This window comes from Mesoplodon bidens (assembly GCF_964165515.1).
Source record: "Mesoplodon bidens genome assembly, chromosome: 13".
In the NCBI taxonomy this organism is placed as follows: Eukaryota; Metazoa; Chordata; class Mammalia; order Artiodactyla; family Ziphiidae; genus Mesoplodon; species Mesoplodon bidens.
This window is the reverse complement of record NC_138169.1, coordinates 36,084,901-36,112,164: the sequence shown is the minus strand read 5'-3', so window position 1 is coordinate 36,112,164 and position 27,264 is coordinate 36,084,901. Positions and strand designations below refer to the sequence as shown.

Sequence of the window (27,264 nt, the reverse complement as noted above, 5' to 3'; positions counted from 1 at the left end):
ATACGCGGAAAGAGGAATTCCCTGGTGGTCTAGTGGTTAGGACTTGGCACTTTTACTGCTGGGCCCAGGTTCAGTCCCTGGTCAGGGAACTAAGATCCCACAAGCTGTGCATTGTAGCCAAAAAAAAACCCTAGAAAGATACAGTTCCTACTTTCCCAGATTACAGTTTGTTGGTGGACAGACTTTGATTAAATAAAGCTAAACTCATTTTTCATAGAAAAAAATGCATCCAGTAAACATTTAATCTTTTACTGTATTGTTTCTCAAGCAATAGCTAGGTAGGTAGATAGATAGGCAGGCAAGCAGATAGAGTTTACTCACCTCTATTTTGAGTAATTTTTCATGCTAGTTCAAGAAAACAATTTCCTAAATTAAATTGCTGTAAAAAAGATTACCTGGTTCAAAAAGAATGCATTTGCTCAGAAAAGAGGGAAATTTTTTTTTGGCTCCCTGGAAATAGTTTTACATAATAATAGGACAATAAAAATAGAAATAGCATCAAGAAGATGCAGCCCCAACTGTTATAAGTAGTATTTGGAGAAAAGTTCTTAAAGAGATTAGAGAGGCAATTGCATCTTTCAAAAAAGAACAGCCAAAATTAAAACTCAGCAGTGACTTCAAAAGACCTACTGAAAACATAGTAATGCACAGGGTTTTCTTTTGGAGTGATGAAATTGTTCTAGAATGCGAGTGCATTGTGAATGTACTAAATGCCACTGAGTTGTGCACTTTAAAAGAGTTAATTTTATGTTAAATTAATATTTTAACTTAATTATTTCAGTTTAACCATTTTAAAGTGTGAGTTTCATCTCAATAAAAAAAAGGGGGGAAGGAATGAAGTACTGTGTTCAAACAAAATCAGTAGAATAGAGGATAAATATAAGAAATGCAAGCAGCTAAGAGCTTATTGGTGTACATGTGGAGATGCAGGGAGAGTGGCATGCCCAGAGAGCATAGAAGTGCTGCACCTCTTCCCACATACCTTGCCCTATGCATCTCTTCCATCTGGCTGTCCCTGAGTTATATCTGGACACCCACCTTGCATTATTCACGGATCAACCCACCCCAGATCTCTCACAGTAGTATGTTGTTGGGGAGGGGGAAGTTTCCCTCTCCCAGGCAGTTTTGGCAAGCCAGCCTGGACAAATCACCAGCTGAAAAACTGCTGCCACTGAGAGATCCTGGGACATCTGCCAAAGCAGGCAGAAAGTAAGATTTCTTGCCATGTCAGCCTCCAGGGTCTCTGACTACAGGATCTGGTGGAAGGGAAAGTGGTGAGAGTCCCTTTTCTCTCAGTTTTGTTATAAGTCCTGCCTCAAGAACTCAAGAGGGTAGAGGGGGAATTTCCCTCTCCCTGACAGTGTCGAGATCTTCCTCATTCCTTTTGTAGCCTCAGTCCTACATTTGTGGCTTATTCAACCAGTCCTTACTGATGGACATTTGCCATGTTTCAAGTCTTCTGCTATTACAACAGAGTTAGAATGAGGAGCAAAAAAGTAAAGAAGAGGGACTTACCTGGCGGTCCAGTGGTTAAGACTCCATGCTTCCACTGCAGGGGGCACGGGTTCAGTCCAGGGAACTAAGATCCCGCATGCCACATGGCGCGGCCAAAAGAATAAATAAGTAAAAATAAAGAAGAAATTTAAGCAGATAATTGTAAGACTAAATAATCGAAAAGGATTAAGAGAAAAATGATGCATCTAGAGAGCATAGCATAAAAATAAAACCTACATATAAGTTGTTTTCAAGTGTACTTCAATTAAACTAAGTGTACTTATAGAATGTTTAAATAATAACAGTGAATTTCCAGAGTAGAGAAGCAAATCTAGAATTTTGCAATTATTCAAAACCAAAAGCAAGTTACATTCTATAGTTATAGAAATTGCATTAAAATTTTTTTTGTTTTATTTTCTTACTGATGGTGTATTAGATTAAAGATACCATGGCTTCACTTTTTTTCTCCAAAAGATGCCTCATGAGAGAAATTTTGTAATTACATATGTCATATGTAACCCACATTCCTATGTATTTTATAGGTACCACTCAAAGAACTCTTGAACCAAACTGAAGAAGAAACTAATAAAGCTCTAAATAAAAAGATGGGGTTAGAGGATACTTTAGAACAAGTAAGTAATGAAACAGAGTCATTATAAACAAACATAACATTTTGTGTTTTCTGATTGATAAGGAATGAATTTTTAATAAAATATTATGAAAAATGAGAGTCAGGTATACCCTTGACCTAGAAACACTTGAAGTAACTTTTTAAGTTACTTAAACATTCTAAGCTTCCCATATCATTGATGATGAAGTGATACAAAACTGAGTAAAGCTTGCTTTTTTTCTAACGGAGAATTGCCTCCTTTAACTTAAGATAATTTAGTAATATTCCTTTTTATAGTAAAAGGGAATTGAGGAGGCTACCTTAAAAGTAAGTATGTTATCATTTGCAGTTAGAAGCTAACTAACTATGATACATTAAGAGACTTCCATTTACCAGATTTTTCAGGACCATAGAATTCAGGGAGATTCAACTTTAAATGCCTATAAAAGTCTATTTCCAAAAGTAGTTTCAGAAAATTCCTGCTTCTGAGATACTTGCAACATAATATCACCAATATACCTGAGAAAGAATACTATTATATTCAATAATCTTTAGAGTAAACATTGTTATAGTTGATTAAGAAAAGTTTAAAAAAAACTTCTCAAATGCAAGCAAAAGGTATTATTTATATAACACCAAACAGTTAAAGGAAACCCCTAGCTAATTCAACTTTTCGAGAACTATTGTGTTCTGGCTAACAGATTTCAAGATATAAAAGAAATCCTGTCTTTTTTGAGAATAGAAACATTTATTTTCTCTCATCTGGAAATAAAATCTATGCGTTTCACAGATAACTTTTAAGTAATTTTGTATTAGAAAGAATTTTTTCATACCTCCCACAAACAGAAAATGTTGTTAGATAAGTGAAGAGTTTCATGATACTATTGTTACTATAATTTGGGGTGTCTACAAATCTGTGGGTTTTGTAACATCACAGTATGGAAAGAAGATAGGAATTCGGACTGCTTTAACAGGTGTTCCCCAGGGGTGATGGTTATTTGAGGTAAAGTCTTCCTTTAGCCTGCTTCAGTTCAATTTCTCTCTGGTTGGAATGGGCAGTAAACCTGAAGACTCTCAAAAAGGTGTGAATTTCAAGCAATAGGAACCTCTTGACTGAAACATATTTTCAACTGACTTGAAACTTATTTATTTATTTATTTATTTATTGGCTGCGTTGGGTCTTCATTGCTGCACACGAGCTTTCTCTAGTTGTGGCGAGCAGGGGCTACTCTTCGTTGCAGTGCACGGGCTTCTCATTGAGGTGGCTTCTCTTGTTGAGGAGCACAGGCTCTAGGCGCATGGGCTCAGTAGTTGTGGCACATGGGCTCTAGGTGCATGGGCTTCAGTAGTTGTGGCACGTGGGCTCAGTAGTTGTGGCACATGGGCTCAGTAGTTGTGGCTCGTGGGCTCTAGAGCGCAGGCTCAGTAGTTGTGGCACACAGGCTTAGCTGCTCCATGGCATATGGGATCTTCCCAGACCAAGAATCCAGGGATCGAACCTGTGTCCCCTGCATTGGCAGGTGGATTCTTTTTTTTTTTTTTTTAAGGAATTTAGCCTTGTTTGGCTTCCTCTTTTTTTTTTCTTTATTTTTGGCTGCATTGGGTCTTCATTGCCGCATGCGGGCTTTCTCGTTGCAGCGAGCGGGGGCTACTCTTAGTTGCAGTGTGTGGGCTTCTCATTGTGGTGGCTTCTCGTTGCAGAGCACGGGCTCTAGGTGCATGGGCTTCAGTAGTTGTGGTACGTGGGCTCAGTAGTTGTGGCACATGGGCTTAGTTGCTCCACGGCATGTGGGATCTTCCTGGACCAGGGCTCGAGCCCGTGGCCCTTGCATCAGCAGGCGGATTCTTAACCACTGCGCCACCAGGGAAGTCCCTGACTTGAAACTTTTTAAAGGCTATAGGCAGGAAATTTTGGGCGGGGTGGGACGGCGATTATGAAATGCCTACAATAGGCTAGGCCCCATATTAATGTTCCAAAGATAAATATAACTCAAGTTTATATGAAATATAAAGCCCATTTGGAGAAGACCAATATATGCAATTATGCTAATCAGAGTTGCATTTTTTTTGCAAAACTCCTTTGGGCATAGAAAAAAACGACTTAGTAGAGGGGAACTGAAATTAAGAGGTTAAACCATAGTATTAGAATAGAAAATGAAGAAGGGGACAGGTTTAAGAAACGTTAAGGAGGTAGGACCCAAGCATTTCATGGCCAAATGAAAGCTAGGAGAGGGGACTTCCCTGGCGGTCCAGTGGTTAAGACTCTGTGCTTCCACTGCAAGGGGCGCGGGTTCGATCCCTGGTCAGGGAACTAACATCCCATATGCCGTGCAGCCAGGCCAAAAAGTTAAAAAAAAAAAAAAAAAAAAAAAAAAAGGAAAGCTAGGAGAGAAAGAAGGATCAACAGTGACTTCCATTTTCCTGGGATGGGCAACTTAGAGGAGGAAAACCTAGTGCTGGGAATAACCAGGACAGCTTGGGAGATGAGCTTGCTGTCCATTGGCCACAGAAAACCAAAAGGAAGTTGAAGCAATAGATTCAGAACATAAAAGAGATATTGGGTCTGAAAGTACAGATTTTAGGGTCTCTAGTATATATGTGATTGTTGAAGCCAGTGATGTGGGTGATATTTCTTAGGGATAATTGTAGAAGAAAGTGGCAAAGGATTGGCCAAAGAAGGAAATTGTAGGAAAAGCACTTAGAAGAAGTAGACAGAATAGTTGAAGAATAATCAGAAGAGGATATGCTATAAAAGGCAAAGTAGGGAAGAATTTTCAAGAAAGTAGTGATCCTAACTAATCTTTTTGTGGTAAATATTTCACAATATATACATATATCAAATCATCTTGCTGTACATCTTAAACCTATGCAATGTTATACGTCAATTATATCAATAGAACTGGAAAAAAAGGGAGTGATCAGTGACGTCATATGCTTGAGACTAAAAGCTAAAACTATTTTTTTTTAATTTGACAAGTAGTTTAACCAAGTTAAGATGGCATAAGGTAAAATAGCATTTGAAATAGTAAAGGTTAAACAGAAATTAATAGATTAAAATAACAAAACTAGGGGCTTCCCTGGTGGCGCAGTGGTTGAGAGTCCACCTGCCGATGCAGGGGACACGGGTTCATGCCCTGGTCCGGGAAGATCCCACATGCCGCGGAGCGGCTGGGCCTGTGAGCCATGGCTGCTGAGCCTGTGCGTCCAGAGCCTGTGCTCCGCAACGGGAGAGGCCACAACAGTGAGAGGCCCTCATACCGCAAAAAAAAATAAAAATAAAAATAACAAAACTAATCAATCTGATAAGTACTTTAAAATAATTGCCAAAACCATTCAAGAAAAAGCAGGAAAAAACAAAATGAGAAATGGATACCCTATAAATACGGAGGGAATTTATAAGGCTAGTATAACCCTCATACCGCAACCTAACGAAGATTATCACAAAAGAAGAAAATTAAACCAATCATACTTATGAATAAAGTGTAAAGTTTAAATTAAATATTAGCAATTGAAATTTGTTTAGCAAACTTTTTTAAGAGTCTGCTATACATGCCTGTACTGTAATCAGTGTTGGTGATATAATATCTGCCTTTGTGAATTCTTATTTTGTGTGGAAAGGTGGAAATGAAAACAATCACTTTCATCATAATACTTTTAGAGTGTAAATACAGCATGCTGTGGATTCTTATAATACACCAAAGATAAGCACAAGGTTCTTTCTGAAGGAAGTGGTAGGTGAGCTGAGTGATGAATAACAAGAAGGAGTTGGCCAGTGGATACATGAAAGGATACACACACATCCCTACTGCTGAAGGCCCAGAGACCAAATAGCATGGCATGTTAAAGAATTACCATGAAAAAAAAAAAAAGAAGAATTACCATGAGTTTAAGTATCAATAGGATAGAGGAGAAGCCTGGAGAAACAAAAACCTAATTCTGAAGAGACTTACTTGTTCTTGCTTACTGGTTGAATTTTTATTCTATAGGTAGCAGGGACCATTGAAGGTTTTTAAGCAAGGGAATAAAAGCTGTGTATCTTAGTAAGCTCACAGTGTTGACATTTTGAAGAACAGGTTAGAGGTACATGAGACTAGAGACACACAATTAAGAGATCTAACAGTATCCTGAGCCATAAGGATTCAAACCAACACTATTGCAGTGAGGATGGAGAAAAGAGATTTAAAGATTGAAACAGGGAATCCCCTGGGGGTCCAGTGGTTAGGACTCCTCGCTCTCACTGCTGAGGGCCCGGGGTTCGATCCCTGGTCAGGGAAATAAAAATCCCACAAGCTGCACAGCGCGGCCAAAAAAAAAAATTGAAACAGCATAATTTAGTGGTCCACTTGGATGTGAAGGTTAAGGAAGAGTGAGAAATTAAGAATGTCCAGGTGTCCAGCTTTGGTATATGGTATTAAAGAAAAATTATTTATGACACTTGTGAGTGGTGGTAAGGCAGACTTTATTTAAGGGGGGCTATTACAGTGAGGTTTTGTAGTAGGCTAGGCTCATTACAAATACAGCAAAGAAAAGTGGGAATTTATAGCCAAGGAGCAGAGTGAGGATCAGTGGATGGAAAATTACTGAGAGGAAATATCAGGGTAAGGGGGGATTCTGGCTAAACCAACCTAACAGGTTTCTTGCTGAAGGCAGGCCAAGGTGATCAACCATCACCTGGGGCGTGGTAGAGGATGAGGAACCTGATCAGTTATTCGGGATGGGAGATTCTGGTTAAAGTGACTTAGGAGGATTCTTGCTTAAAATTGGATAATACAGAGACAAACATGAACGCCCGAAAGTCAGCCTAATTGAGAAGAGAGTTCAGAAGATCCTGAGTAGTTTGGTCAAAGAGAGATTCTTTGTCAGTGGTGATGTCCTAAAACCTTGATAAAGAATACAAAGAAGGTTGTAGAACAGAGAATTTCAGGCTGGGATATGCTGTTTCAGGTCTCTGGGACATCAAAGTAGAGAATGTCCAGTAAGCAGTTGGGGTTTGGAAATAATATAGATACAGATAGATATTTTTAGCATACGTGTAATTACAGCCAGGAGATTCCCCAGGTGTGAGAATGAGAGAGAGCTCTCCTAAGTGAGCAAATGAGAATACAGCCAAGGTGAGAATACTAGGAGAACATCCACATCTAAAGTACAAGCAGAGAAAGAGAAATCTATAAGAAAGAATTAGAAGGACATCCCAAGACCTAAAGAGGAAACCAGTAGTTTCCATGGTCTTAGAAACCAAGGAAGAAGGTTTCAGCAGGGAGTGATCAGTAACTACAAATGTTACTCAGATTAAGTCTGAAAGGTGCGTGTTGGCTTTAACCATAAAGATGTTCCTCATGACATTTGCAAGAGCAACTTCATGAACCAGAAGAGCCAGAAAGCATATTACTGGTGGAGTTTGAATGGTAAAAGAGGAAGATACTATAATCCGAAAAGGTAGTTCTTCAGGGACTACTACAAATCTATTGCAAATGTTTGAATCTAAGGAAGGGAGATGGAACAGTAGCTGGAAAGTGGTGTGTGGGAAAGATTTTTGGTTTTTTGTGTGTAGTTTCTTTGTTTATGGGAGGGGTTTGTTTGGTTTTAATGATGAGGGAGAAAGTTCATGGAAAGAGAGTAAAGTTTTAAAAATTAGGAACGAAAGGCATTGATGTATTTGAGTCTGGTTGTGAAGAAATACAAAGGCATGAGATCCAGAGAAGAGCTGGAGGGGTTACTTCTGTTCATGAAGAAAATGTGTGCCCTACATCCTGAAACTGACTGGAAGGAAGAAGGAAAGGTCTCATGCTGGTTGGTTGGTTGACTGGAGGCAGTCTAGTGGCTTCTGTCATCTCAATTATAGAAGAAAAAAATCATCTAATTAATAATGGTATCTTCTTTGCTTATAAGCAACTTGAGAGCTAAGAAAGAAGGGAGGGGGCTTCCCTGGTGGCACAGCGGTTGAGAGTCCACCTGCCGATGCAGGGGACACGGGTTCGTGCCCCGGTCCGGGAGGATCCCACATGCCGCGGAGCGGCAGGGCCCGTGCGCCATGGCCCGCTGAGCCTGCACGTCTGGAGCCTGTGCTCCGCAACGGGAGAGGCCACAACAGTGAGGCCTGCATACCGCAAAAAAAAAAAAAAAAAAAGAAAGAAGGAAGGGAGGGAGGGAGGAAGCCAAATCTTAATAGGTCTTAGGGGTTGCAGAATTATTGGTGATTGTTATTTTCTTTAATGCTTCCCCTGTTTACCACAGTGGAAATGTGTACTTTTGTAGTCGGGGAAAAAAATGTTTAATTAATTGATATAACTTTAGTAAAGCTGACATGGAAAGTAGAGCTGCTCAGATAAAAGTAAACAACACGTTTGATCAACCAGGAGGGCCTAGTGGAAGTTCTGATTATTTGGGTGTTGATTGGTCTTATTGCAGATGAGTTTAATGAAACAGTTTGTTCACTTCAGAAGTAGCATATCTTTAGACTGGAAGCAAAGTTTATAGCTTCAGTAGCTCTGGTCTTTAAAATGTGAAAGACAACTGGTATTAGAAAAAGACCTTGGAGTTAGTTTTGAGTTCTGGGCGTATGCTAGTTGTGTGATCATGAGTAAACAGCATTCTTTCCAGCCCACTCTTCTCTTCTTGTAAATAAGAAAGGAATGTCCCTTAAAAGGGACTTTGGATGACTGAATGAGAAGTAGTATATGCAAGAAAAGAAAAGGGGAAAAAAAAAGTACTATGTGCAGGTTTCTTTAATAAGTTTGGTCATTTTACCATCCTATCTTTTGCCAAATAACAATAGTTTCACTAAATTTTTCCCAAAACATATTTTTTTTAATTTATGTATGTGTAGAATCATCCTTTTAAAGAAAGATGTCAACTATTTTCTGTTTCCTGTTGGAAATATTATCATCTTGATCTAGCTGAAAAATATTCTCTATTAATTACCAATATCAACTGGTATCAGCACTTGTCAACAGGAAATGAACTTCAGAAACACTTTTCTTTTTTTTTTTAGAAACACTTTTTTTTTCCCCAGTTTTGGTTTCATCAGATCTTAAAGCTCAAACTTGAACAAGATTAAATGTAGTTACTTTATTACTCGTTGGAAGAATGCATTGACTATAACCAATTAGCAAATATTATCAAACAAAATCAATATAAATAGTTCTCTTTAACATCCCAGAAAGTGAACACACAAATGAAAGCTAGATAACTAACTCAAGTAGATAAAATCTAAATAAAGTGAGTCTTAAAATAGAGAGCGGGGCTTCCCTGGTGGCACAGTGGTTAAGAGTCCGCCTGCCGATGCAGGGGACACGGGTTCGTGCCCCGGTCCGGGAAGATCCCACATGCCACGGAGCGGCTAGGCCCGTGAGCCATGGCTGCTGAGCCTGCATGTCTGGAGCCTGTGCTCCGCAACAGGAGAGGCCACAACAGTGAGAGGCCCGCGTACCGCAAAAAAAAAAAAAATAGAGAGCAAAACAATTTATATTTATTAAGTTAATATAAGAATATTAATTATATGTAATACTTGTATAATATATATGAGATATTAAAAAGTACTCCCACAGCTACTAGTGGAAAAACAGATATTGGTATCTTTATTTTAGTGAGAATTAGGCCAGATTTTTTATTCCTAACTAATGCCCTACTATACCACTCTGCATTTAAATATTATGTATTAAAAAACATGTCTTCTTGAAATTAACTTCTCTTTGGGAAATAATAAATTTATAGGGCAAATAAAAGGTAAGAGCCCACAAGAACTAGAAGAAATAACATGGATCAGTTAGTTGATTGATAACATAAAAGTTTTATAACTTACTAAAATTTTTTTGATGTGTAGTTATGATTTCTCAACCAAAGTTTTCTTCCTCAAGTTAAATACAATGATCACAGAAAGCAGGAGAAGTGTACGAACTCTGAAAGAAGAAGTTCAAAAGCTGGATGATCTTCACCAACAAAAAGTTAAGGTAAGAACTTTGCCCGTTTGTTTAGGTTATCCAAAGCCATGTCATGTTTAATGGACTAGGCATCTATTCTGACATCAAACTGAAATTTTTAAGCTATATCCTATAACTTGTCTTTAGTTTAATCTTCTCATCCAAAGTTTATTTTAAGGAGTTATTTTATTTTGTTTTTCTAAAGGACTTTTTTCTGGAATTCAGCTATTTTACCATAGAACATGTTTAGTATTCCATTAATATTTTATACTTGCATTTGTGATTCAGTATATTTCTTGTAGTACAGACTTGAAATTACTGCTAAATGAATTCTGTATAGGCCTGTTGAAAAGGTCACATTTATGTTTATAGTATAAAATTTCCAAAAGACCATTTTAAAAGTCTCTTACATGTAAAGCAGTAAGCATCCTGCAAATACAAATGATGGTGCAACCTGATTTTTTTTTAATGCTTTACATAAATTTTTTTAAATCTTCCTGGAGTGTATAGAATGTGAATACTGAAAAAACTTAACCATGACTTTACCCTGATAGGAAGCTGAGGAAGAGGACAAAAAATGTGCCAATGAGCTGGAGTCCTTGGAGAAACACAAGCACCTGCTGGAGAGTGCAGTTAACGAGGGCCTCAGTGAAGCTATGAATGAGTTAGATGCTATTCAGCGGGAGTAAGTTCATCTCGCCAAGATTTGTAATGTTTATTTTCAGTTTAATTACTTAACATTTATATAAAACTAGGCCTAAGTTTATTTGCTTTAATTTATATTATAGAGCTATTTGGGGGAGAGGGACTGATGAGTAAAACTTAAGCAGAACAGCTTGAGACACTTGAGATACTTTCCCTAGATAAACACATTCTGCTACCGTTATAGCTATTGCCCCCCTACTATCTTTTCAGTCAGAAGAGGACTGAATAGTTAACCCATAGGCTCTATGTTAATTTATATTAAAATACACTCTTTTTTTTTAAGTGTTAAGGGGCCCTCAAAAAAACTACAAAATAATCTTTCTTTGAGGTTGGAAGTATCCAACCTTAAGAAATCACACCTTAATCCTTAAGAAAATCACACCTCTTTATTTCCTTATTTGTAGCCTAGGGACAGAAAACTTATTTGAAGGTATCTTTGGCATATAGTCTTTGTTTTTAATTTAAATTTGAATGCCTAAGACTCCTGTTTCCTCATTCATATGTATTTAATGTCTTGTCCCTGATTAAGTTTACAATCCTTTTAGAGACTCAGGTAAACAATTTGCTCCTAAGCTTTGTATATTAAAGCATGAGGTTTTGGTGCTGTTTCGTGCTGTTGCTTGCATGGGATCTTTGAAAATGTTTTTATTTCTGTTTTAATGATTGTGAACTGGACCTTTGTGAATGATACACTGGGCAAGCAGCACCTATACCAATCACAGCCTGGTTTTATTGAATATAAAAGGAAGTGAGCTAGCTAGAACTCATATATTAGGTTTTGTCCTAGACAATTCAAACAAGAGTTTTTATCCTACAGATGCCAACTAGTTGTGCAGACCACAACTGAAGAAAGACGAAAAGTGGGAAATAACTTGCAGCGTCTTTTAGAGATGGTTGCTACACACGTAGGGTCTGTAGAGGTAAGTGTGTGAAGGTCTTTCCTACATTCTAAGAAAGCTTTTAAAAACTTTTATGTATTTCTGTTTTATTTCTACAGAAATTAAATGATAAATTTTATTTCTGTGGAAAATATTATCTAGTAAAAATTTATCAGAAGAATTTTGTATAGCAATGTGCATTTTGTAAAGTGATAGGTTTACTATAGGTTTACTATATAACCCAGCAGTTCCACTCCTAGGTATCAACCCACCAAAAGGAATGAAAATATATGTCCATACAAAGACTTGTAGACAAACGTTCATAGCAACATTATTCATAATAGCCAAAAAGTGTAAACAACCCAAATATTTATTAACTGGTGAATGATATACCCATATATTGGAATATGATTCAGCAATAAAAGGAAAAAAGCACTTACGCATGCTACAACATGAACAAATGTCAAAAACATTATGCAGGGCTTCCCTGGTGGTGCAGTGGTTGGGAGTCCGCCTGCCGATGCAGGGGACATGGGTTCATGCCCTGGTCCAGGAAGATCCCACATGCCGCGGAGCGGCTGGGCCTGTGAGCCATGGCCCCTGAGCCTGCGCGTCCGGAGCCTGTGCTCCCCAACGGGAGAGGCCCACGTACCGCAAAAAAAAAAAAACCCAAAAAACAAAAAAAACATTATGCTCAGTGAAAGATGTGAAAGTCTACATATTTATGACTAACTAATATAAAATGTCCCGAAAAGGCAAATCCACAGAGGTGGAAAGTAGATTTGTGGTTGCCAGGAGCTGGGGTGGGAATGAGAGCAGATGGGCACAAAGATTGTGGTGAGGGTTGTGCAACTCTGTCATTTAATTATTAAGTTACTCTTCTTGTTGCTTAAGGTACAAGCCCTTAATAAAAAATAATCTGTTTTATTTGCATAAACAACATACAATGATATTTATTACATCAACAGTATATAATGATGTTGTGCCAAGCCATATTCTACATACTGAAAACATATTAGTACGTTTAGATTTAATTATGACTAAGACGAAAGAGCATGTGTTAATAACAAATATTTTTCCTGTTACAAAGCAAGATTCAACTGAATAAATTTGAAGATCAAATTGGCTTTATTCAGTGATTCATGTGTCGGGCAGCATCCCATCTAGCAAATAGAAAGGAGCTCCAAGGAGTACAGAAAGGAAAAGGTTTTCAAAGGCAGAGGGGGAGTGGGACAAAGAAGACATAAATTTAAAAAGGATTATTTCAGGCAAGGTGGCAAGATCACCTCCCTCTGTGGGACAAAGATTCTATTAGACAGATTACCTCACTGGTGCTGACCAAGAAATTCCAGAAGGACCAGTTAGATTACAGTCCTGGGGTAGGTTGAAACTGCAATTAGCTTAGGTATCGAGTCCTAGTTTGGTGACACGGACTTAGCTCAAGTGACTCCATTTTGGGCCTGTTGTTTCTTTTTAACAGTTCCCCCCTTTTGATCACACTCTCAGCTTGTCTGAGAGAGACGTGATCAAAATTTAAGGTGTTAGCACCACTGTCAACTATTGCTTGCAGTTTTTGTTGATGCTTTGTGTGGTATTCATAGGTCATGATGTTCTTGCTTAATCCATGTAATATTCACAGATCCCAGCTCCAAGTTCACAATTCTTGATTTGGTCATTCTCTTTGCTTCTTTACTGATTTTCCAGTCTTAGGGAAATATTTGCTTGTTGGTTAGCAGCTGCAAACATGCATTTAAAGCTTTTAAGAGACTGTAACACACTGGGGAGACCATTATGATTATAATAAGCAAGATAATCCCCAGTGTTTGAAGTGCCCTTTGAAGCCATGGTCCCCAAAACCCAAACCAATCGAAACCAAATAAGTCAAAGACCCCACTGAAGGAGTCGCCTTTTTAAGCCAAGTGGCTTGCTCAGTGATCTTATGTTAACTGAGTTTCAACTTCTGCAGAAGTGGTAATCCAGGTATAGCAGGTGGCCTTGGCCACAGCACTAACAGTTCCTGGCTCAGCTAAAGTATAATCAAGGACTATCCTGTTATCAAGAACAATTTCAGCCAAAGAGTCTAAGGATTTTTGTTGGACAGTTGTTGCTTTAGCGGCAAATTCCATAATGCTTTCAAGAGTTAATGAGAGGTTCCTGATCATAGCCTCAATTGCAGTAACTCCTACCCAGGGAAGGTAGGGTTCTCTCAAAGGAATCAAATCCAGAGTCATGAATCCCTCCTGGTAATTTCCATTTGAATCTGTGTCTCAGTACTGGAAATGTGACAGCCATTGAGACCAGTAAAATTTTAAGGATCTGTAGAACACACAGGCAGCTTTATTCTGGTTACCCTTGCCTTGTGTCACTTTGTATAGAGCCTGGACGCCAAATTCCCCAAGTTTGGGGTTGTTAACCAGAAATGAAGAAACAGACCAGGGATCTCTTGCATTATGAACCTGTCAGAGTGTTTTGTTTTTTAATGACCGATCCAGCAGTTTGAAGTGTTACCCCCCTGAGCAGTGACCTGGGAGACACAGATAATGGCATTACCTTTTAAGGCCAATGCCAGAATAAAGGAAAGAAAGAGAAAAAAGGGTTTCATGTTTAGTTAAAGCATGAATCTTGATCCAGCATCTTGGGAGGAAGCATTCTACCTCAGTGTCAGCTGCTTCTCTTCCTATCAATTTGATTTGGAGGTCTCCAGCGTTTATATAGGACCAGATGTCAGGTGGAGCCTTCTTCAGCTGGAGATGTATATCTGAGATTCACGTCCCTGAAATTTGGCTGCCATCTGGGTAGTGAGGAGGATCTGTTATAATTCTCGTCCAAGGAAATTCAAGGCAGTCTTGGTTATTACTGATTCTAAATTAGAAGTGTAGGAGAAATTTGGAAATGTTAGTTTTGAGGGTTGTAGCCAGATATTTGAGGAGCTAGAAGAATTTAGGATCCAGTCCAATTTACAGATATGTGACAAAACCTCAAAGACAATTAACAGGACTGGAATCTAATATCCACAAAGGTGCAGGCATAACTTTTCTCTCTACAATTATCCCTGTTTATTTTTTCCATGGGTAATCACAGTAAAACTAATTTGTCTGCATTAAATTTGGCTTGGTTATTTACAGAAGCACAGCAAGAATAGTGATTGACCATGTAAGTTCTTTTTAAGACTGCTTTGCTGGAACCTTGTAAGCAAGGTACCAGGTCAAGTTTTCAAGGGGCTTTATTGGCTCCATAAAGTCAAACTTAATTCCTTAAAACTGTCTCGTCCCATCTGAGTTTATGTACATCTCTGTCAAATATGACAATCCAGTTAAAGCCTTGGTAATATAGCCAATGTTTCCAGTCATATCCTGTTACAAGAAGAAAAGATTCATATTGAACTTATGCAAATAACTTAATTATATTGCCATGAAAAGAATATTTAAGAGTTTCTGAATTCTGGAGTGTTCAGGTAGGGAGAAAAAGTAAATGTTTCATCTTAGTTTACAAAGGTATACTTTACCAATTGCTGTTAAGTCATAAATGGCTTAAGAGAAAAGGTTTCTTTAAATCTGGAAAAACAAAAAAATTAAGAAACCAGCAATGTTTTAAAACAAAAAGTCATAAAAATTTTAATCATCCTCCTCAGTTCATTCAGTCCCCTGTCATTAATTCTTGTTCTGCTTAAATCCTGTATTTCCATTAATTCTGGAAATTCTTACACAGTTCATTTTTATGATCTTCAAAGTTATCAGAAACCTGTACTTCTCAAAAGTCCTTTCCGTGAATCTTCTTAAAGATGAAGCACTTTTGTAGGAACACTTTTACAGAAGCATCTGAGGAAAACAATAACTTATCTGAAATGACAGAAGACTTCTTTTAAATGCCATTGTTAAAGACTTAATAAGAGTTTATTATAATGGAACTGACAAGGAAATTTTCTTATCAAAAGGTTTTAAAATACTTGGTCAGACATGTCACTGTGAAACAATACTTAAGTTATTTATCTAACCATAGTGACAGAGTCTTAGAAGGCAAATGCAGAAAGTTAAATAGTTGCCAAAAACAAACAAACAAAACCATAGCTGTTTTAATAAGGAAGACTCAGTTTTCTTAAGTAATCAAAGAACTGATTTAAAAAGCATGAAACACAGGAAATTATTTTGACAAGACACAAAATCTTTCTTTTCTTGGCAGATTGCTTAAAAGATCAAGAAAAACCTTTGAATCACTTACTAGAAGCAGACCAATAGTCCAAGAAAATTTTGTTCTTTTAACAGATGAAAGAAATTTAAGGGGTTTTTTTTTGTTTGTATTTTGGGGTTTTTTTATTTTACTTTTGGCTGTGTTGGGTCTTCACTGCTGCGCACGGGCTTTCTCTGGTTGCGGTGAGCGGGGGGCTACTCTTCGTTGTGGTGCGTGGGCTTCTCATCACGGTGGCTTCTCTTGTTGCAGAGCACAGGCTCTAGGCACATGGGCTTAAGCAGTTGTGACACATGGGCTCAGTAGTTGTGGCACATGGACTTAGTTGCTCCACGGCATGTGGGATCTTCCTGGACCAGGGCTTGAACCCATGTCCCCTGCATTGTCAGGCGGACTCTTAACCACTGCACCACCAGGGAAGCCCCAGAAATTTAAGTTTTAATTTTACATAAGTACACTACTGATTTTAAAGCTTATTTTTTAAATCCTTATAATAAATTCATTCTGTCTTTCCCAGTTTGATCATGCATAAATTCCTTTCACAAGATTCCTTTTCTATAAACCTTCTACAGCTATCTATATTTCTAGTAACTTTAATTACATATATATTAGAATTTTTAACCCTTAAAAACCTTAATTGCTGGTGGAAACTAAGAAGTAAGCAATTGTGGACTCACACTGGTATTCTGTGGTTTGGCAAATTTATAAATGCTTTTTATAATTTCTAAAAATGCATATTTTCTCATAGTAAATTTCTCTATGTGTGGCACTGGACCTGTTTACCAATAGACCCAAATATCTTTAGTTTTTCTGTAAAAGTGTTACCTCAAAATTGGGTTTGCCTCTTGGTGGGTGTTGAGCCAAAAGACACAACCAAGCCCAAGACAGTGGGGGGAAGGAAGGATTTATAATTACTTGCAACAAGTAAGGAGAACACCAGGGATCTTTCCCAAAGCAGTGTCTCCCCAAACAGCAAAATTGGGGAAGTTTTAAGCTAAGGGTACATACATATTCATGAAGGGGCTTGGGCAGTCCACAGAGTCCAGGCTTTACTTGCTTCAAGCCACAGGTGTCAGAAAAGGTCAACATCATTGTCCCTTAGGTTCCAGTTGATCTGGAGGTTGAGCACTTCAGGCTAATGTTCCACATTGAAACAGAACTGGAAGTCTTTACAACAGATAAAATACCTTTGCTATTGTTATTTCTCTTGTCTGATAACAATTTGTTTCAGCATTCTTCTGTTCCCTTAAGATCATTAATTACTGAGACCTGTTCAAGGAAGGGCAAGCATTGTGGCCAGGCTTAGATCACAAAATGACTTCAGCCAAAAATGGTTTCTCTTATGTCAAGAAAGCCATGCCTGATTTTCTTTCTCTGGGGACCCCCGACTTTATCTGCTTACAAAATGAAGCCAACAGTAGATAAATCTATGTTCAGTAATTAATGTTCCAGTATTTTATTCTATTTGGAAATGATCTGAATATTCACTAAGTTTAACTTAATTCATCGTTTAACTTAACTTAGCAAAATTTTAAAATTTCAGGTTACCAAAAAGATTTGGGGAACTATTTAAAAAGTTCATCCAAAAACGTCATTAGAGGGGACTTCACTGGTGGTCCAGTGGTTAAGACTCCGAGCTTCCACTGCAGGGGCATGGGTTGGATCCCTGGTCGGGGAACTAAGATCCTGCATGCCACGCGGCACAGCCAAAATAATAAATAAAAAATTAAGAAGTAAAAGCGTCATTGGACAATGTCAGTCATCATCCTAAGTTGTTTCTCTAGCTAACAAATTTTGTAACAGAGATAAGATGAACTTATTTGATTGGTAAACCCAGGTAGGAAAAAAGTTTTATACTTAATGCTGATAACTCCAAAGACATGCCTCTTTTAATTAAACCAACAAATTTAAACTAGCTTTTATTTACTAAAGACTATTTAGATCATAAAGATTATGAAAAGCACTTGGGTTAATTTTTATATAATTTTTAGGAATTTTATGAATATATAACTCATATAAGGGCTTAATTTTCTTTAGGCCAGTTAAATACGGCTCTTTTACAAATTATTTTTGGTAATACCATCTGAAGGTAGAAGACACCACACATCTATGGCACATATGTGGATACACAAGAACATACAGACAGACACAGAGACCTCATAACTTCCATACATTAAGATTTCTCATTTGTCCATGTTTGAAATGACCTTTCCCCCTTGTTTGTTTGTTTGTTTAATGACAAAAATTACCTCCCTGGGAATTCCCTGGCAGTCCAGTGGTTAGTACTCCTTGCTTCCATTGCAGGGGGCACGGGTTCGATCCCTGGTCCAGGAACTAAAATCCTGCATGCTGTGCAGCGTGGCCAAAGAAAATTTTTTTTTATTTTTTAATTAAAAAAGAATTACCTCCCTGAACTTTGTATTTTAACATTTACGTCTCAAAGGCACAAGGAAAGAATGCAACTAACAAGCCTTTTAAGATAAATAGGGGAGGTTAGGGGATTGGTAAAAAAGGAACAGGTGAACTTTGAACTGCCCCTAGAGCCGCATTTCTACTTTTGCAAAGATTTGTATGATTAGGACAGTTGCTCTCAATTCCTCAAGGAATTGGGTTGCAACTTAAACAACATCAAAGGATCCACCGATAAATTCTTTAACAAGGTTTTTCTTTTTTTTTTAATTGAGTTATAGTTGATTTATTATATGTTTCAGGTGTACAACATAATGATTCACAATTTTTAAAGGTTGTACTCCACTTATTGTTATTATAAAATATTGGCTGTAGTCCCTGTACTGTATAATATATCCTTGCAGCTTATTTAATTTATATACAGTAGTATGTACCTCTAAATCCCCTACTCCATCTTGCCCCTCTCCCCACTGGTAACCAGTAGTTTGTTCTCTATGTCTGTGAGTCTGTTTCTTTTTTTGTTAGATTCACGTTTGTTTTATTTTTTAGATTCCACATATAAGTGATATCATATAGTATTTGTCTTTTTCTGTCTGACATTTCACTAAGCATAATACAATCCAAGTCCATCCATGTTGTTGCAAATGGCAAAATTTCATTTCTTTTTATGAGTGAGTAGTATTCTGGTGTGTGTGTGTAAATGTCTTTTTTATCCATTCATCTGTTGATGGACACCTAGGTTGTGTCCATATCTTGGCTATTTTAGATAATGCTGCTACAAAAATTGGGTTGCATGTATCTTTTCAAATCAGTGTTTTTGTTTTCTTCACATATATACCCAGTAATGGAATTACTGCATTGCAGGGTAGTTTTATTTTTAGTTTTTTGAGGAACCTCCATACTGTTTCCACGGTAGCTGTACCAATTTTCATTCTCACCAACAGTGTTCAAGGGTTCTCTTTTCTCCACATCCTCACCAACATTTGTTATTTTGTGGTCTTTTTGATGATAGCCATTCTGACAGGTGTGAGATGATATCTCATTTGGGTTTTGATTTGCATTTATCTGATAATTAGCAATGTTGAGGATCTTCTCATGTGCCTGTTGGCCATCTGCATGTCTTCTTTGGAAATCTGTCTATCCCAGTCTTCTGCCCATTTTTAAATCAGGTTTTTTGGGTTTTTTAATTTGAATGTTGTGTTGTATGAGCTGTTTATCTGTGTTGGGTATTAACCCCTTATTGGCCATATCCTTTGGAAATATTTTCTCCCATTCAGTAGGTTGTCTTTTTGTTTTGTTAATGGTTTCCTTTGCTGTGCAAAATCTTTTAAGTTTAATTGGGCCCCATTTGTTTATTTTTGCTTTTGTTTTCCTTGACTGAGAAGACAGATCCAAAAAAATATTACTAAGACCAATGTCAAAGAGTGTACTGGTTATGTTTTCTTCTAGGAGTTTTATGGTTTCCAGTCATCCATTTAGGTCTTTAATCCCATTTTGAGTTTATTTTTGTATTGAATATATGGTGTTAAAAATGTTCTAATATCATTCTTTTACATGTAGCTGTCCAGTTTTCCCAGCACCACTTAATGAAGAGACCTTCTTTTCTCCAGTCTATATTCTTACTTCCTTTGTCATAGATTAATTGCTCATAAGTACATGGGTTTATTTCTGGGCTCTCTATCTGTTCCATTGATCTATGTGTCTGTTCTTGTGCTAGTACCATACTGTTTTGATTACTGTATCTTTGTAGTGTAATCCGATGTTAGGGAACATGATACTTACAGCTCTGTTCTTTCTCAAGATTTTTTTTGGCTATTTGAGGTCTTTTGTGTTTCTATACAAATTTTTAAATTATTTGTTCTAGGTCTATGAAAAACACAATTGATAGTCTGATAGGGATTGCATTGAATCTGTAGATTGCCTTGGGTAATATGGTCATTTTAACAATATTCTTCTAATCCACGAAAATGGTATATCTTTCCAAATATTTGTGTCATCTTCAGTTTCTTTCATCAGTGTCTAATAGTTTTCTGAGTATAGGTCTTTTACCTCCTTAGGTAGGTTTATTCCTAGCTATTTTATTCTTTTTAATGCAGTGGTAAATGGGATTGTTGCCCAAATTTCTCTTTGTGATAGTTCATTATTAGTGTATAGAAATGCAATAGATTTCTGTATATTAATTTTGTAACTAAGAGGCATCCCCAAAAATGGTGCAAAAGATATTTATATTCCTCTCTCTACTGGGTACTACAGACAGAGGTCCAGGAGATCTGACTATAGTAAGAATTCTTACCCTTAGGAAGCTTCTGCCGATTTTCCCAGGATCTCATCTGCAGACTCCAAGTGGGGTTTTTAAGTATTTTCATTTCCCTTGGCTGTTCAAGGAAATAATATAGCAGTTTACCAGAAAATCCCTGACTTCTGTCAGCTCTGGGAGGGGCCCATATGGAGGACCTCTCTTGAAGGCAGACATGGTTGCATCTGTAGGGCCATTCACTTGGTGACTTTTGTTTATGGTTTTGTAAGTCTCTTCAGAGTAGAAAGAGAGAGGATTACTAAATGAATACTCAAGTAAAGGAGGATAAAGGGCAGCAGCAGGAGTTATGTCAGTCTTCTAGTCTTTTGCTTTAGGTGCCTCTTATGTCTTTTTCATTAGCCTTTTGTAACAAACCTTTCAATGAACCATTTTGCAATTTTGAAGCTCTTTAGAGGCTTTTGCGTACTTTTTAAGTGCACTTCTTAAATTATCTCTCTAATTGGAACTTTCCTCATGATGGCCACTGTACTTTCCCCGAGGGCTGGTGGCAGTTTGGTAGGACCCTGGCCACAAATACAGTTCAGCCCACATTTCTGACAGGCAGGCCATATTTTGGGGCTTGCAATCTGATGGTTACCAAGCCAAGTCCTCAAGACACAAAATTCCAGGTTGTCTTTAGTAAAATGTTGGCCATCTTTGTAGATATTTATAGCTTCTGAGACCATAAGCAGGTATGCCTGAAGGTAGTGTACTTAACTCTTTTGATTTTAAGGATCTTATTTTTATTTCTATTTATTTGGTTTTTTATTTGTTAGTTTAAGTTTTGAGGGGTATGTTGTTTGGGGTTTTTATTTGTTTTTGTAGGGGTTTTTTTTTTTGGGGGGGTGGGGCAGTTCTTCCAAGATCACCATTATAAGTAATAGCCTTTGCTTAAAACAAAATTTTATTCATCTGAGGCCTCACACTGGACCCAGTCCACCTAAATCAGACCCAGTCCGGTTCCAGACCCTGTTGGTTCTTAAGTTGGACCGTGTCCTACTCCAGCTGGTAACACCAGTTTCCAGTGTGTCACCTGGGGGGTGGGAAAAGGATTGAGCCAGCAAACCTCAACAAATGGGATTGCAGACAGGGGCTCCACATAAATGGGAACTTGGAACTGCCACTAACAGTTCCCATGTGAATAGATTCTTGGGGCAGAATCAAGGGCTGGAGTTTCCAGTCAAATAGGAAAGGTGTGGAAAGCCAGTTATATCTGGAGCCTTGACACAAATAGAACAGAGTTCAGAACTGAGAGGAACTTACCCACGGCCCTCAGAAACAGTGAGAAAGACAGTGAACCAAAGGCTTCACGGGTACCATACCTGCATTTCTCATTGTCCCTGAGACCCTATCAGAAGTTCACTTTGGATCCCGTTGCTGCAACCAAAACTGTTAGAAAAATTCAACTGAGTAAATCTGAAGATCAAATTGGCTTTGTTCAGTGATTCATGTTTCGGGCAGCATCCTATCTAGCGAGTAGAAAAGAATTCCAAGGAGCTACAGAAAAGAAAAGGTTTTTAAAGGCAGGGTAGAGGGTGGCGGGGGACAAAGAAGTCATAAATTTAAAAAGGATTATTTCAGGCAAGGTGGCAAGGTCACCTCCCTTTATGGGATACAAGGTTTTTATTAGGCAGATTACCTCACTGATGCTGACCAGGAAATTCCAAAAGGACTAGTAAAGATTACGTTCCTGGGGAAGGTTGAAACTGCAATTAGGTTAGGTATTAAGACCCTTTTAGTGACATAGGCTTAGCTCAAGTGACTCCATTTAGAGCCTGTTGTTTGTTTGGTTTTTTATAAGTTTTTTTTAATATATTTATGGACTTTTTATTTATTTATTTATTTATTTATTTTTTGCTGTGTTGGGTCTTCGTTGCTGTGCGGACTTTCTCTAGTTGCAGCGAGCAGGGGCTACTCTTCATTGTGGTGCGCGGGCTTCTCGTTGCAGTGGCTTCTCTTGTTGCGGAGCACAGGCTCAGTATTCATGGCGCACAGGCTTAGTTGCTCCGCAGCACGTGGGATCTTCCCGGACCAGGGAATGAACCTGTGTCCCTTGCATTGGCAGGCAGATTCTTAACCACTGCGCCACCAGGGAAGTCCCGGTTGTTTCTTTTTAACATTCCTTTCTGTTAATTTCATATAAACACAGAAAATAGTATTTCAGAAACATGAAGTTTACCTTAGCTCCACCTTTCACATAGCTTGAAAGTTTAACAATAAAACTATTCCTCCAACCTGCTGTACAGAGCCCAAAAACTAAAATAAATTGCTAAATCTAAAATTCCTTGGTAATTTATTAGGTGGTAATGTATTCCCAGTTGTGAATTGTTTAAGGGGAAAAAAAGCTCATAATAACACATTAATAGGCTTTCATTTATTTGAAAACAGAACATTTGATCTTATATCACCTCATCTCTCCTGAATGACATGAACTGCTGCTTGCTTGCCAGTACTTTTCTCTGCTTAGTGGTAAGAACTAAGAAAAGCATCCTGGAATAAATACTACATCAGAAAACCTAGGTTCTACCCACTTCTTCCTAGTTCAACCACTTAGTGGCTCTATAACCTTTCATGGATCCTTTTTTAACAAGTATTGTTCATTTGAACCACAGACCAGAAAATGATTTGAGTGATTACATTTCTGGAGGTCAGAAGTCTAAAATGGTCCCTCCGGGCTGCACTCCTTCTAGAGGGTCTCGGTAGGAATCCAGTTCCTTGCCTTTTCCACCTTCCAGAGGTCACCTGCAGTCCTTGGGTTGCAGCCTCTTCCTCCATCTTCAAAGCCAGCAACACAGCATCGTCTGTCCTTTCTGAGCTCTCTTTTGTCCTTATGTCTTCTCCCACACTGCTGACTCCCACACTGCTGATTCCCTCTTACAAAGACTGTTGTACATTGGACCCACCAGGATAATGCAGAATAATCTCCTTTTCTCAAAATCCTTTACTCAGTCACATCTTCAAAGTTCCATTTACCATGTAAGATAGCATATTCACAAGTTCTGGTGATCAGGACATGGGCACCTTTGAGGAGTCAGCCTACCACACCTGGGAACAAACAAAAATTCATTAACAGTAAAATGGATAAGTAAATGTTAGTATATTCATTCAACAGAATGTTATATAGCAGTATATGAATAAACTATAGCTATATGCATTAACATGAATGAATCTCAAAATTCTGTGTGGAAAAAAAACCAAGTCATAACACATTACATTTAATATCATTCAATAAACATGAAGGTTAAAACCAGGTACCACTAAACTAGTATATCGTTTATATATTTAATCTGTGTGTGTGTAGTAAAAGTATAAAGAAAAGTACCTTTCAGGAGAATGGTTGTGTCAGGGAGAAAAGAGGGTATAAGATTAGGAAAGGGCACAAAAGGAGTCTGCTAGGTGGATGCAAGAGTATTCTTTTTATTCCTGTTCTTACAAATGTTATGCTCTTATTTGTAGATTTCACAATTAAACACTTTAAAAGAAATTAATGTTTTTACCTTAACAATTGTTAATTGTTTCCACTAGAAACATCTTGAGGAGCAGATTGCTAAAGCTGATAGAGAGTATGAAGAATACACGTCTGAAGATCTCTTGGACAATATTAGAGAGATTGGAGACAAGTATAAGAAGAAAGCTGCTCTACTTAAGGCTTCTGATGAATGAAGATAAAATGTTGATTAAGCGAGAACTTTATTAACAGTGGAAATTTTGAAATGTCCTTTGTAGGTTTGAAAAATCTCTAGCATATCCTATATCCCTCCTTACAGTAAAGTCTCATGACCACATCTTCCCAAGCCCGTGAAATATTTTTATATCTTTTATAAATCTAGTTCATTAACTTAAGGTATGTATAACCTGAAATTATGATAACTGGTTGGATTGTTATCTTTAGATATGAAAGACCAATTATATTATGTACCTGGAGTTAATAAACTTAAATCAATAAAGTGTGTTTTTCCCATGATCTCTCTGCCTAACTTGAGATGGTTAGAAAAATAGGTATTTTGAATTAAGCCAGGAATCAGCAAACTGTGGGCCAAATCTAATCACACCCATTCACTTACATACCATCTATGACTGCTTTCCCATTGCAAGAGCAGAGTTAAGTATGTGTGACAGAGATCATGTGCCTGAAAAGCCAAAAATGTATACTATCTGGCCCTTTACAGAAAGTTTGCCAATCCCTGGGATAAACCATACAAAGGTTGGCACTGACTGACTAAAATACTTTCCTAATCACTTTGGACACAGAGACCCACTCCTTATCCAGAGCTAAGAAGCTAAAGTTCTTTCTGGCTTCATGCCATCTTTACTCTGAAGTAAGTAGAAGAATATGGAATGCGAGAATCAGAAGAAATAATCTTGTTTAACCCCCTCATTTTAGAGATGAAAGTATATTCCTAGAGAAGTTCTGATTTACTCATGTCATGCGCCTTAGTGGTAGAGGCCACCCTGAGCTTCTTGAACCTGCATGCAATCCTGAGTACAGCCACAGGAGCCCTGAAACGTCAATGTTCTGGATGGTGAGAGAGTCATATTAGAAAGTGGGATTTTTAGACAGGTCTAAGTTGTTAGGAAGCTCCTCCTTAAATTGAACTAAAATCTGCCTCCAGTTGAATTTCTATTCTTTTAACTTTATTCCAACTCTAATATAAGTCAGAATGAAGAACATGGTAAAATGAAACGTAAGCAATATACAGAACGGGATTCCAGCAACATTTTATGAAGAGAGGGCATTCAGCCTGACAGCGTGGAAACAAAGACAGGTCGTTGCTGGGAGATAATAGGTATGGCAAGATTAATGGTTACCAATGTATTCAACAATCTTGACTCCAACATCCAATAGAACTTGCTTCAATGTTGGAAGTATTCTGCCTGCACTATCCTGTATGATACCCGCTATATGAATCTATTGTGTACTCAAGTGATATATATGTATGACAAAATAAAGACTCAGAGCTTTGCCACTCAGAACATGGTATGGAAATAGCATCAGCATCACCTTGGAGCTTGTTAAAAATGCAGACCCTTGGCCCCACCCCACACCTACTGAATCAGAATCTGTACCTTTTACAGGTATTGACATAGATTGTACATATTTAAACTTTTCATTAAGTTCTGACATACATATACACTCCCATAAAGTCAAAATCACAGTCGAGCTAATGAATATATCTATCAACTCTAAAAGTTTCCTCGTTGCCCTTTGCAATACTTTCTCTTGCCCCTACCTGACACCTGCCTGACACCCATCCCCAGGCAAGCACTGATCTCCCTTCTATTACTATAGATTAGTTTGCATTTTCTAGAATTTTCTATAAATAGAATCATATAGTATGTACATTTGTATGGCTTCTTTCAGAAAATTGTGAGGTCCATGTTGCACTGTATATCAGTAGTTCATACCTTTTCATTGCTGAGTAGTGTTTCATTGTATGTATATATCGAGTTTGTTTATCCATGTACCTGTTGATGGACATTTGTGTTGTTTACAGTTTGGGGCTATTATAAATAAAGTCATTATGAACGTTCATGTACAGATGTTTACATGGACATATCCTTTCATTTCTCTTGGGTAAACACCTAGGAGTGGAATGGCTAGTTCACGTATGGTAGATGCATATTTAACTTTCACGAAACTTAGAAAATGTTTCCTAAAGTGATTGTATCATATGTTCCTACCTGCGGCGTATGAGTTGCTCACATCCTTAACCACACTGTATGGTTTTAGTTTAGCCATCCTAAGGGTGTGTGGTTCTATCTACTGTGATATTAATTTGCATTTCCCTAATGACCAAAGGTGTTAAGCATCATTTCATGTGCTGTTTTTTCAACCATATGTGTTTTATATATTTTTTCTCCCAGTCTGTGACTTGCCTTCTCATTTTCTTAAGTGTCTTTTGAAGAACAGAAGTATTAAATTTTGATGAGACCCAATTTATCACTTTTTTTAAAATACTTTTTTTTTTTTTTTTTTTTTTGCGGTACACGGGCCTCTCACTGTTGTGGCCTCTCCCGTTGCGAAGCACAGGCTCTGGACGCTCAGGCTCAGCGGCCATGGCTCACGGGCCCAGCCGCTCCGTGGCATGTGGGATCTTCCCGGACTGGGGCACAAACCCATGTCCCCTGCATCGGCAGGTGGACTCTCAACCACTGCGCCACTAGGGGAGTCCAATACTTTCTGCATTTTGTGTAGTATTTAAGGAATCTTTGCCAGCATCACTGTGATTTACACCTATGTTTTATTCTAGAAGTCTTATAGTTTTGACTACTAAATCAAAATCAGAAGTCAAATGTGCATTTTAAAAAGGTCTCCGAGGGGGCTTCCCTTCCCTGGTGGCACAGTGGTTAAGAATCTGCCTGCCAATGCAGGGGACACGGGTTCGAGCCCTGGTCTGGGAAGATCCCACATGCCGCGGAGCAGAGCCCGTGCGCTACAACTACTGAGCCTGATCTCTAGAGCCCATGAGCCACAACTACTGAGCCCACATGCTGCAACCACTGAAGCCCGCGCGCCTAGAGCCCATGCTTCGCAACAAAAGAAACCACTGCAATGAGAAGCCAGCGCGCCGCAACTAGAGAAAGCCCGCACGCAGCACCGAAGACCCGACGCAGCCAAAAATAAAATAAAATAAAAATTTTAAATTACTATTAAAAAAAATTCTGAGTTGTCATATGTACGTTAAAATTTGAGGTGCACTGCTTTAAAAGAAAAAGTCACCACTAGTTAAATATTATCCATAATGTGATACTATTTAATAGCGACTC

General features: G+C 38.1%; 1 protein-coding gene across 1 annotated transcript in view; it reads left to right on the top strand.

Moving 5' to 3' along the window:
* Positions 1–26,096, top strand: part of NDC80 (NDC80 kinetochore complex component) — a 68,420-nt gene extending 42,324 nt beyond the window's left edge. The window contains exons 13-17 of the mRNA XM_081253336.1: positions 2,037–2,126; positions 9,961–10,053; positions 10,578–10,708; positions 11,546–11,648; positions 24,022–26,096. Coding sequence (XP_081109462.1) covers positions 2,037–2,126; positions 9,961–10,053; positions 10,578–10,708; positions 11,546–11,648; positions 24,022–24,159 — 555 coding nt within the window. The 3' untranslated portion in view covers positions 24,160–26,096. The remainder of the gene's footprint in view (positions 1–2,036; positions 2,127–9,960; positions 10,054–10,577; positions 10,709–11,545; positions 11,649–24,021) is intronic.
* The last annotated feature ends 1,168 nt before the right edge of the window (positions 26,097–27,264 follow it).